The following is an 11,802-nucleotide window of genomic DNA, read 5'->3' as shown; positions in this document are numbered from 1 at the left end:
TAATTAATTCAAGTTAAAGTACAACTAAAGAACTGCTTATCTCATACAATATTTATTTTAAACAAAAAAAAAACCATCTATCAATATAAACTCCTCTTTTTTAACGTCAAACGATGTAGCATTTTAAAAATTATATATTAGATAATTTCATTAGCATAAATAAATAATTATGCATTTGAAACTAATTAACTAAATTCACAAGAGTAAGTCTACTTACTATTCCTTAAATACATAAAAACAATAATTTTATACTTTCAAAATAAGACATAAGAATAAAATGCAAACTGTCTGCCAAATGCTAGTTTTAGATTTCAATATTAATAACAATCTTATTACAAAAAAATTAAATTAAACAATGTAACAACTATAAAACACAGAGAGTAAAAGCATAAATAACAACTTAATAAATAATTTTATAGTTCAACAACAAAAATTTGCAAACAGTTTTTATAAATAATGAGACCACATCACATGTACATAGAAAAAGTAAATGGTTTATAAAACTATTATAGGAAATAATTTATTAACTACATGGTTAAAATAAGAAAATATGTTAAGTACACAATACATAAATAGATCCAGAAATATCAAGCAACATATTAAAAATTAAGAAAATGTAAAATTGAGCATAAAGGAGACATTTATTTAACATGAGCAAAGAAATAAGTAAAGTTGAATATGTAAAATTGTTAAATAGGGGTACACAACGTGACTTGACTGTTCATTCTGCAGCTTCCTGGCTTCACCAGAAATTAATTGGAAAAAAACTAATCAACTGGTCATGATTTTAAAATAATGTCAATAAACTTTCAAAAAAGAACATAGAAATAAAAACATGGAAATTACAAAAGGTTGAGTCATTTAACACGGTGCAAAAGAATTAGAAATATATTCTATATTTCATTATTTTTGTTAATTTTAACAAAATTTATTATAGGGTTTATTTAAAATTAAAAATGTAAGTAAAATTTAAATACAATAAAAGAAAATTAACTTTTCCCCGGAAAAACCTGCTACAATGCAATTTTAAAAATGAATTGATAATGCTTTTGTTATCCTGCAGAATAATTAAATTATAATCAAATGACATGAAAATTGAATTCATGATGCACCTATTCTATTCAAGAAAGCAGTTTTTTTTTTTTTTTTTTTTTTTACTGCAGCCCTTTTTCAAAATCGGTAGTATACCCCTACGATAACAATTAATTTTTAGATAAAAATAACATTTCTTTAGAGTACATGTAAGCAGAACATATGTTTAAGCATTATTTGAAAAAAAATAATAATAACAGAATAAGAGACATAGAGCTTAATATAGAGGAAAAATTTAAAATTATCTTGGAAAATATTTTATTACTGAGCATTGCTTATTTCCTGTAGTGCAAACTAGTAACATAATTGGTAGGTGATAGTTAAAACAAAATACACTACCAAAAGACTTGAGCAATCCTTTGAATAGAAAAAATTATAGTGGCGTAAAGCATGTGTATATTCATTAAAACACCATACATTGTAAACATTGAGCCGTCCTTATCCAGAAGATAAGGATCTTTATTAACAACAAATGAGGGGAGCTAGTTGTTATGTATAATTTTATTCATCTGTGTGGTGTTTAACAAAGTTTCAATTTCAGTGCTAGTTATAAATAATAAATCCTTGCTTTAAGTATTTAACAATTATGAAACTAACATTAGAAAGAAAAAAAATTAACTAATTTAACGGCTAGGACATAAGTGAAAAAGCAAATTACAGACACTGTATTTACTTAATGTACTGATGAATTATAGTACTGAAATACTAAAAAATGATAATATAATGAGTAGCTAAAATACCTTTTCAACTTTTTAAATAAGAAAAAAATTAGCAAATTTTATTTTAAAACCATAAAATGAGATGATATATTTGATAAAATCATCAAACAAAAAAAAAAGTTGATAATGAAATATTAGAGAAAGTTTTAAAATTCTATTAAGATGATAATAAAGGACACTTCAGTTCATTCGAAATTTATTTTAAAGAATTTATCTCCTCAAAAAAGATAAGTTTTATTTTCTTTTTTTTTTTAAGGCAACCTTTACACTACTTCCTAGCAGATCATTCAAGATATGGCATAACTAGAAGACTTCAGAGCTGAAGTGAGATTCTGCTCACTGAAATTAGCACAATTTTGTGAAATAGCAAGCAACACATTAGAAATACTGGAGATGTTTCGAGAGCATTAACAATAGATCTTTATAATGCAAACCTTGAAATATGAGGCTTTGCATTAGATAGAATTCTTTCAAATTATTTTTAAACAAATATACTTAAAATGCAAAAATGAGCATTTAAGTAATAACAAGTCAAAAAATAAAATATTCAAATTATTACGAATATTAGAAATAAAATCCAACAAATTTATCAATTTTGATTTGCTTAAGTGGTTGTAAAATTATTGCGATACATAGATTTGTATTACATAAATCTTCTACTGCATATCAATATATAATTTAAAAAAAATAGTAGAACATTTAACACAATTAAAGCTGCCTTTACATGATTTTTTATTTATCTTTGCATTCATATATAAGATACTTAAGCTTATTTCAATAGCAATGATGACAGTTATCTTTACTGAATTCTCAGCATTTGTATATTTATTTATATTTATATAAGATTTCATAGCAGTTTTAACTGGGCATCTTTATTATAATAATTATGCAAATTTCAATCTAACCTAAAATATAATACATTCTCTTAAAATTGTCTTTTTGTATGAAATGTTCAGTATTCCTGGATCTATTAACAAACAGTACAAAAAATAAGTAGATCAACATAGTTTAAAGGCTGCCATTCTCCATACTAATGGCATTTTTTGTCTCACTGATTAATCTTTGTTTATGATGCCTCCAAGGCCAACTACTTCCCCAGAATCCTTTGCATCTCTCCTTGTCATATGAGTCAAGAGTCATTGTATCCTCACTATGAGAATTAGGCATTAGATCAGTATGAATAAGAGGTGTTTTGCTGACTCCGTTCAACAGAGGTTTGACGTTGGAATTGTTCGATTCTTCCTCAGTGAAGATTTCAGCCCAAATAGGGCAATGTTTACTCACAATTCCACCCCACTTCCATCCATCAGGAATAGCTAAATGACTAAGACCATTGACAACAACTCCACTGCGACCTAAATATATATATATTTTTTTTAAAAAAAAGGTAGCATTAATTATTTGGTTTTATCTGAAATATCAAACGTTTTAATCAATAATAAGTATGAATATAATCTTAATAATTGAAATTATTTTTAAATTTAAAATAAAATGACCCCAACACAGTGTTTTTAGTGCGGCTTCCAGGAGAACTCTTTCAGACACCCGCCTCGCATCATGGTGGGTAATATGGTTACTAGAAAAAGACACTTCGAATAGGGGTGTAGGATAAATAATTTTGTCTTAATCTTGGCATAGATCGTCGTGAGTAAACCAGTCGACACCTTCTTTCCTCCATTTCAACCCCATTAAAAATGTGCTCTTGTTTGTTACCATAGTAGCAGACAACCCCAAACTTTCAGTCTGGAGGAGTTCTCCTCAAAGCCGCACTAAAAACATCTTTCTCATACCATACTTAATATCAAAATCCTACCTAATCTTATCCCTACCTAATTTCAAAATTTTCACAACACATTTACAAAAAGTATATATAAATGAAAGAAATTCGTTAGTTTTTGTATAAAATATATGAGTATAGCTTCAACAACAGAAATTATGCATAAATTAAAATATATACACAAAATAAAAATAAAAAATTATACCAACACGGTTTTCCCTTTTTTACCACTTAATTCCAAATTTGTAATTATAAGAAGACAAAATGGCACATAGCAATAATCAAATAAAAAATTTAGCAGCACATAACAAAATTTTGAATAATTAATTTCAATTAAAAAATATACATAACCTCAAAAAGTTCAAAACATTTTAATAGTGTTTGTTGATTTAAACCAGCTTCATTTAAATCACGATTTCAATCATGATTAAATCAAATGATTTTTTTAAAAAAAATCTTTGATTTAAATCAATTGATTTTTTTTATACATATATTGATTTTAAAAGTTAAAAAACAGTGTTTTAAATTATTGATACTTTAATTATCTTCTTTTCTTAGTTTTAAAATTTATTTTAAACAAATTGCTGCATTAATTAATTTTAGTTAACGAAATCGCTTTCTTTCTTGATACGTGCCACATTTGAAATTACATTTTTAAAAATATTTTGATTCATGAGATTGAAAGTACAGATAAAAGTAAACATTTAATGCTCTCTTAATATAGACTTGCATACTTGTTGAAAGTAATTAATAAACATGAACTTTTTTCAAAAAAAAGAAAAAAAGAAGATATAATGTTAATTAAAATTCTACCTTTTGATTGAAAAAGCATGGAATTAAAATCTACATTATATTTTATTGGTGGAAAATGTATATTTCTAAAGCTTGAGGTTATATTAAAAAAAAAAAAAAAAACTACCCTAATAAGCCAAACATAGAAAAAAAAAAAAAAAAAGGCTGATGAATTCAGATATTTTTTTCCTGATATAGTGTCATTCTTCCTTTTCAAAGTCTGTTTGAAGCAGTAGGGTTATTAACTGATAACAGGTATTTTTTCTCATAATATGTTTACAATATCTTTGACATTATCAGATTTTCTATAAAGAAATTTTGTGAAAAAAAATTCCAATGAGCACATAGATTTTTTTAAAATATTTTTTTAGCTTAACTTATCTATTTTGATATAGGATTAAAACGAATATTTCAACATAAAAGTAAACAGATTAAGTATTTATTTATTTTTTGATGAATGACTATATTTATAAGCACAATCTGTTACATTTATTTTGTCATTTTAAAAATCAAGAAAGAAAAAAAAGAAATACAATTTTAAATTAAAACTAGAGTTTTCTAATTGAAATTTTGTTTTAATAGTTAAAGAACAGCAGTCTGTCCAAGTCAAATTTACTACCGTTTAGTGGTACCTTCACAAATTCAACTTCAGGAAAAACTTTCACAAAATACTTTTTAATTTTATTTTTGCGTCTTGTAAGAAACGATAAATCCATATTTTTGTGTTGATTTTTTAATTTAATTTTTAATTTTCACAAATTAAGTCTAAATTTTCACAAAATAGGTACCTCCCAGAAAAACCTAGACAGACCCCTGAAGTATTCTTTAAATTCTCCATTTCACCTAGTCTTTAAATTTCATTCAAAACTACGTATTAAAATGAAAAATTATTTTAGTAAGTTAGAGCTTCCAAAATATTGTTATAATATAGTTTTAATAATAATTTAATTTTGATTAAACATTTATAAAGTTTTTTTAATCATAAATTAAAGTTCTTACGATGTATTTGAATTAAAAAAAAAAAAAAAAAATCTGATTTAAATAAAAAAAAATCTGATTTATTTGTTTATTTTTTTTTAAGATTTTCATTCAACTCAGGCATGTATCTTACATAAAATTTTCAAAACAAACTTATGAACAGAAGAGAGGGAGGTAAGAAAATTAAACAAATGGATAAAATAAATTATAGAGTACAAATAGTAACATGGCTTAATTTTCTTGAATTTAAAATCGAGAAAAAAATTTTTTTTTTCAAAGCATGATGAACATTGATTTTACCTATAAAATAACAAGAAAGATCTTTTAAGAGTATTGGCATTAAGAAATCAAAATAAATAATTAAATTTAAAAATAAAGAACAAATAATTTTAAACATTTCCAAAGTCTCATTTAAGTTTTACATGTTACCACCATACAATTAATAAAATTATATAGGAATATTATACAAAACTTTATAATTCTTGCCACTTGGCTTGAACAGAGCCTTCAATAATTTGATTAAGTTATTAGAGGGTTGCACATTTCAAAAGACTGTTAACAATTAAATTTATAAGGTAAACTTTAATACATTTTCTTATAATTTTAGACTTATTTACCATACAAAAAACTAACAAAAACATACATAATGCAAAGCAGAATATACTAATTTTTGTAAGAATAATGTTTGAGCTGCTAGGAGAAATAACATTTGCAGCCTTTTTTTTGGGGGGGGGGGCAGCTGATAGACTAACATAAACATTTATTTTAGAAGTTAAAAATATACTTTATACCAGTGTTTTCACTACAGCACGAGAAAGCGAGATTCTCGCATATTTTTTTCTTTTCTCGCATTAAAAAATTATTACCGCGAGAAATTCGCGCATTCTATAAATCAATTTCAATATTCGAGAATTTCTCGCATTTTGGAAAAAGCTTCGAATTACGCCATTTAGAATAAAATCCGTTTCGCTTTTGTCCCTGAATCTTTCATTATTTTCAGCATCTGCCCCATTATCTAGCTTCCCTATTTACCAGTATTGTTCAGAACCTTTTCGAGCAACAGAACACAACCACAGAACCCCTTTCAGAACACATTTCTCTGCAACCACGTGTTTACCATAGGTAAGGTTTCTTTATGTAAGACGTCTAAATTTTTTATGCACTTATGTAAGATGGACAAATGCACTTATGTAAGATGGACAAATACCTTGTAAAGGCAAAATCTTCTATGATGAGGCACAAAAAATATTCAATGCTTTAAAAAATAGAAGACGTTAAAAATGTATTATAATTAAGGAAATTATTTCTCTCCATGAGTTTTTGTGTTTTTTAAGTCTTTTTTTTTATGTTAAGAAATCTCACCCTGCTTTTGAGAAAGGGTGAGAAATTCTCACCCATTTTTTTTCTACGGCGAAAACACTGTTTATACTTACTCTTTTTTTTTTAACATGGTGAGAAAAAAATCTAATTAAGTTCAACGAGACTCTCACCCTTTTGAGAAAGGGTGCGAAATTCTCACCCATTTTTTTTCTACGGCGAAAACACTGTTTATACTTACTCTTTTTTTTTTAACATGGTGAGAAAAAAATCTAATTAAGTTCAACGAAACTCGTACTACACTTTAAGAAAGTATTAAGGTCTTAAACCTAAAGAAAAAAAAAAAGGAATCTATAATGTTTCTAAACCTGAATTTTTAATTGATACTGGCAAGGTTTGATATGAATCATATTTTAAGAGATACAGATAAGAATGGGGCAACGATTTTTAGAGTAATTTTATGAGATGCAAGAGGAAAAAAATGTGTATATTCATGTGTAAAAAAAATTACAAATTAACTAATGATAGGCATACCAGTAAAATATTTTCTAATGTTTAGACTTGACCAGATATGGCTTTCTTCTTGCCATAATGAGTCATTTAAAGATGTTTCAACAGGAACTAGACTTGTGTAACCTTGGCTGCTCAGCACTTCAAACACTAAACAAAAATAGTATAATTAAATACTAACAGCAATAAGAACAATGTATCAAGCACAAACAGACAATAGATTTCTTTTATCTCTGTGTTAAAATTATATAAACATTATTTCATGATGTACTAACCCTTCAAGCTTTGAATCCTTCTATTAAATAGTATTTCTCATGAAAGGGATCCATAAGTAAAAAGATTACTTGGCTGATCATAAACATGCTATTAAACCGGAAATCATACCAAAAATGGAAATAATTTATTACATTCAGGCTACAATGGATCCAAAATAACTTAATAATATAAAAAAAAGAAATACTTTTACAGAAAATGAAATAAAATTCAATTTTATATCATTTCTAATAAATGAAAATGTAGTTATAAATATATACTATAAACAGAATGTAGTTATATATACTATAAACAGAATCAATTGACAAAATTTATGTTCTCAACAAGCCACAGTGAAAAAAAAGTATTTCTTCGATTTTAATTATAATTGATATATAACTGGATAAAGATTAACAATGGGTAAGAAGTGCTTTAGAGAAGACATACAAAATTAATCTATTTTATAAAGAGAAGTTTTAACTCAGTAGAAAGTAAGTAGTAACTAGGAATTTTAAGAAAATTTCAATTTAGTAATAAGCATAAAAATTAAGAATTAATAAGATAAGAAGGAAGAAAGAGGACACTATACTATGAAGGAAAAATCCTTCATGGAAAATTCTCCTCCTGCTGCACAAGTAATTTAAAACTTCCAGCATGAAGAAAAAATGGTTCAAGTAAACCTAGAGTAAGCAATGTAGTTTTAAATATATATTTTTTTCAAAATATCAAATTGCAAACAGATTACAGCCAGATTACTGAGCAATATGCAGGGGAGAAGTAATCCTGTCATAATTTAATTGCATTTTGATATTTTGAAAGCATTTTTTCAGCATTTAAAACTTCATGGTTCACTCTAGGTTAAAGTGAACTTACTTTCCTCTAAGCTTTAAATTTTAATATGCCAATTTAATGAAACAAAATTTGTAATGAAAAGTTTTTCTCACAGAATGGAGTCTCATTATTCAATATAAAGCACTTACACATGTCCATAGTTTTAAATTTTAATAGCCTATAAAGGGTACTTGCAAGTTTTGATTAAACACAGAAATAATGCTGTTTTAAAATGTCCGTGCTTAACTAGTTTTATTTGAGGTAAACAGAAAATGAAATTTTTACGAAAGCTTTTCGATTATTTTTATACAGTAGTATCAAGTTTTAAATTTTCTGGTCATCATAAATCTCTAAGAAGCTTATCCAAAAATAACAATGAATCTAAAGAATTGCCTTAATTCATTAAAATAAGTAAAATTACTAAATACAGATTATAGATGTACAAAAATAAAAATTAAATAAGTGAGTTTTATAATAAATTAAATAGTAAGTTTATCATGTAGAGCTTTTATAAATTCCGTAAGACAAAGAAAAATGATAAAGTAAATTTCAAATTGTATAAACTATGAAATCTTAATAATTACAAAAGAAATATTTTTGGATATCAAAAACCACATTTTTGTACTACAGTACACATTTTACACAGTACACACACTTCACACATTTTAACTTACCAGTATGACCAGGAGGAAGTATGAAATCTCCAACTAGGAAAATATTCTTCTTTCCTATAAGGCACCAATATTTTAGCATAATAAAATTATATACATTAGATATGCATGTTATATAATATACATTAGAGCTATAAAAAGTAAAGATTACACTTTAATTTCCAAAAAAGCTTTTTTCAGAATTCATAAATTTAACAGCAACTTATAATACTATATCATTCCTTTCAACAAGGATCAACAAATTTTCCGTCAATCATGAAATATAATATTAATTTAAAGTAATTAAGAAAAAATCAACAACGTTGAATGCTGTAGTGTAGATATTCAACTATGACGAAGTTGCTTCACTTGCAAGCACAAAAAATAAATAAATTGTTTACTTTTTAAATTAGTAATTTAATACGATGTAGAGTTCATATAATTAATAAGATTTCAACTGCTGGGAAAAATAAACAGCCAAATCTTTGCTAAATCAACCATGCAGTTAGCAAAAAAAAAGTATATATATTAATATCATTATCTGCTTATTTTTATAAAGTAAAGTATCCAAATAAAATTATTACAATAGATACGGCTTTAGTTAAAAATAGTTGCATGTAATTAAACAGATACAATAACACAGTCTTATACTTAATAAATTAATAAATACAATGGAACTCCGGTTTCACATTGTCCGTTTCAAAACAATATCCAGCTATTTATGTACATTTTCTGCTGATCCATGAAAATTCCCTAAACTGATGATGTTAAATTATCCCGGATTTTATGTTACACTTTTTATGCACTATATGTCTTTCCATAAAGTGTGCACAAAATTTTACCGAGCATTCCTCCTTTTGTCTTTTTTTTACAAATAGACTTGTTTGTTTATTTGCTGTTTTTGGCTTTACCAACATTGTTTCTATTCTATTTTTTTTTTTTTTGTTGCTCCTCTGTCTGTGAGAGGGGACCTTGAGTTAAAAAGAGAAGGGTGGAAGGATGGGTAAAGCGCAGGAAGGGTGGTAAAAAGAAGTACGGGAGCTTAAATTGTAACATTTGGTGTGGAATGTTTTCCAGCAAGCTGCAACCTTTGAATCTTAGAATTATCCAATCATTTAATGAACATTACACTAAACAACAAGTTAGGTAATCATTTCTTTTTCTTGATTGCGGTAACCTGTAAAATGCTCCTACAACAAAAATAAATGTTCCAGAAACTCAGAATTTGATTTACACAGTGTTAGACAGTGTTGATTAAAATGCAATACAAATGAGTTTAATAAAGCTTCTCGGGATTAGTTGGTTTGCGGTATCCGATGAGAACATTGGCACATAGAATAAAATTGCATATCTGAAGATCTTTGAAGACACCTATGTTGGTTGCAAGACACACCCCATTACTTTTCAAATCCTTCAATTTTTTTATTAAATACCAGCTCCCGATGATAGTGATAAAAATGGTTAAGATGAGCAAAAAAATGCCAGAGAATATTCTCACAACTAATCAAGATTTTGAAAGCATAATAACATTTTCCAATGTAAACCAAAAGCAAATTTGTAAACAATAGTACACTTTAAGAGAGATATTGGGTAATTGAATCTAAAAGCAGAAAACGTGTAAAGATTACACACTTTCTAGTAGTTGATGCTTAAATGTCAATTTTTGAAAAATATACTTAGATTTTTTAATCTAGATTTTACATTATCCCCGCTTTGTGCATTTTTTATTGCCAGTGATGGAAAATGTAAAATCAGAGTTTCACTATAATTAAGTTCTTACCTTGTATTTTTTCTTTCAGTTGTTCTAAGATTGAAGGAAGGAGTTTAGCAACATAAGTTTCAGATACTAAACTGAATGATATCACTACAAAATCAATGCCTTTCACCTTGAAAACAAATAAATATATCAGCACTAATGAAATGATATACATTTATAATGACCAAATGATGATCATGTTATAAAATGAATATAAGAACCTTACAATTAAGCTGCTTCATAAATCACATAACTGACGATGTGGGCAAAAAAAAAGGCAAAAATTGTATCCGTATACTTATACAGTTTACGATTTTAAAATACAAAGAATCATTGAAATTTTTCAGTTTTTTTTTTATCCTTTGTCAGTTTTTACATTAGGTTAAATTTTTTCTAAGCTGTAACACCCCTATGAGAATTAAAGAGTTTCGTTCATTGAGTAAAATGAAAGAAAAAATGAAAAATTAAATGTATAAAGAGTCCATTGTTCTCAATTCATTTATTATTCATTTGTGGTCATAAAAGTTTTTGCCATTTTTCCAGGACTATGAAAATGCAAATACAAAAACAGTAGCAAGAACATGAATATATGTAATGCAACTAAAAAATCAGAATATAAAAAAAAATATGAAATTGCATGAATTTGTCAGCCAGACACTAACAAATTCAAGCACTCAAAACAAATTTATTGCTTCATGTGCTCAATTAATGCACAAATAACTTGTTCATGTGTCCAAAACAATCCTTTCAGATGTGATTTAAATTTATTGCTGTTTTAGATTTGTTTTATACAACATCAACTGTTACAAACTTAGTAAAAAATTAAGTCTCAAAAATGCAGTAGAGTCGCGAGTATTCGAGTTAACGTGGGCCACGATAAACTCGGATAACCCGAAAGCTAATGCGAAATCGGTTAAACCAAAGAGTATAAAAGGGGAAATAAAAAGAGTAGGTATAAATGTAATATATTTAACAAACACAAAATTTAATAGAGTACACCAATTCATATTATAATTAAAAAGCTTACATAAAAACACTTAAAGAGCATACTTTACGAGAAAGAAAGATTTTTTACTTAAAAAAGTTATTGTTTTTTGCTTTATATTACTTTGGCGCTTTTTTGCAGCA

At 26.5% G+C, this 11,802-nt stretch overlaps 1 protein-coding gene across 1 annotated transcript in view; it reads right to left on the bottom strand.

Annotated features, from left to right (window-relative positions):
* Nucleotides 1–1,133: 1,133 nt before the first annotated feature.
* Nucleotides 1,134–11,802, bottom strand: part of LOC107437666 (endonuclease/exonuclease/phosphatase family domain-containing protein 1) — a 30,717-nt gene continuing 20,048 nt past the window's right edge. The window contains exons 6-9 of the mRNA XM_043054281.3: nt 10,699–10,804; nt 8,943–8,996; nt 7,210–7,335; nt 1,134–3,166 (exon numbers count right to left, since the gene is read on the bottom strand). Of these exons, the coding sequence (XP_042910215.3) occupies nt 2,820–3,166; nt 7,210–7,335; nt 8,943–8,996; nt 10,699–10,804 (633 nt within the window). The 3' untranslated portion in view covers nt 1,134–2,819. The remainder of the gene's footprint in view (nt 3,167–7,209; nt 7,336–8,942; nt 8,997–10,698; nt 10,805–11,802) is intronic.

Source organism: Parasteatoda tepidariorum, chromosome 4 (assembly GCF_982258835.1).
Source record: "Parasteatoda tepidariorum strain Cologne lab strain chromosome 4, Ptep-v5.0, whole genome shotgun sequence".
Lineage (NCBI taxonomy): Eukaryota > Metazoa > Arthropoda > Arachnida > Araneae > Theridiidae > Parasteatoda > Parasteatoda tepidariorum.
Note: the sequence above shows the minus strand (reverse complement) of the source record. Positions and strands in the feature narration are given on the sequence as shown.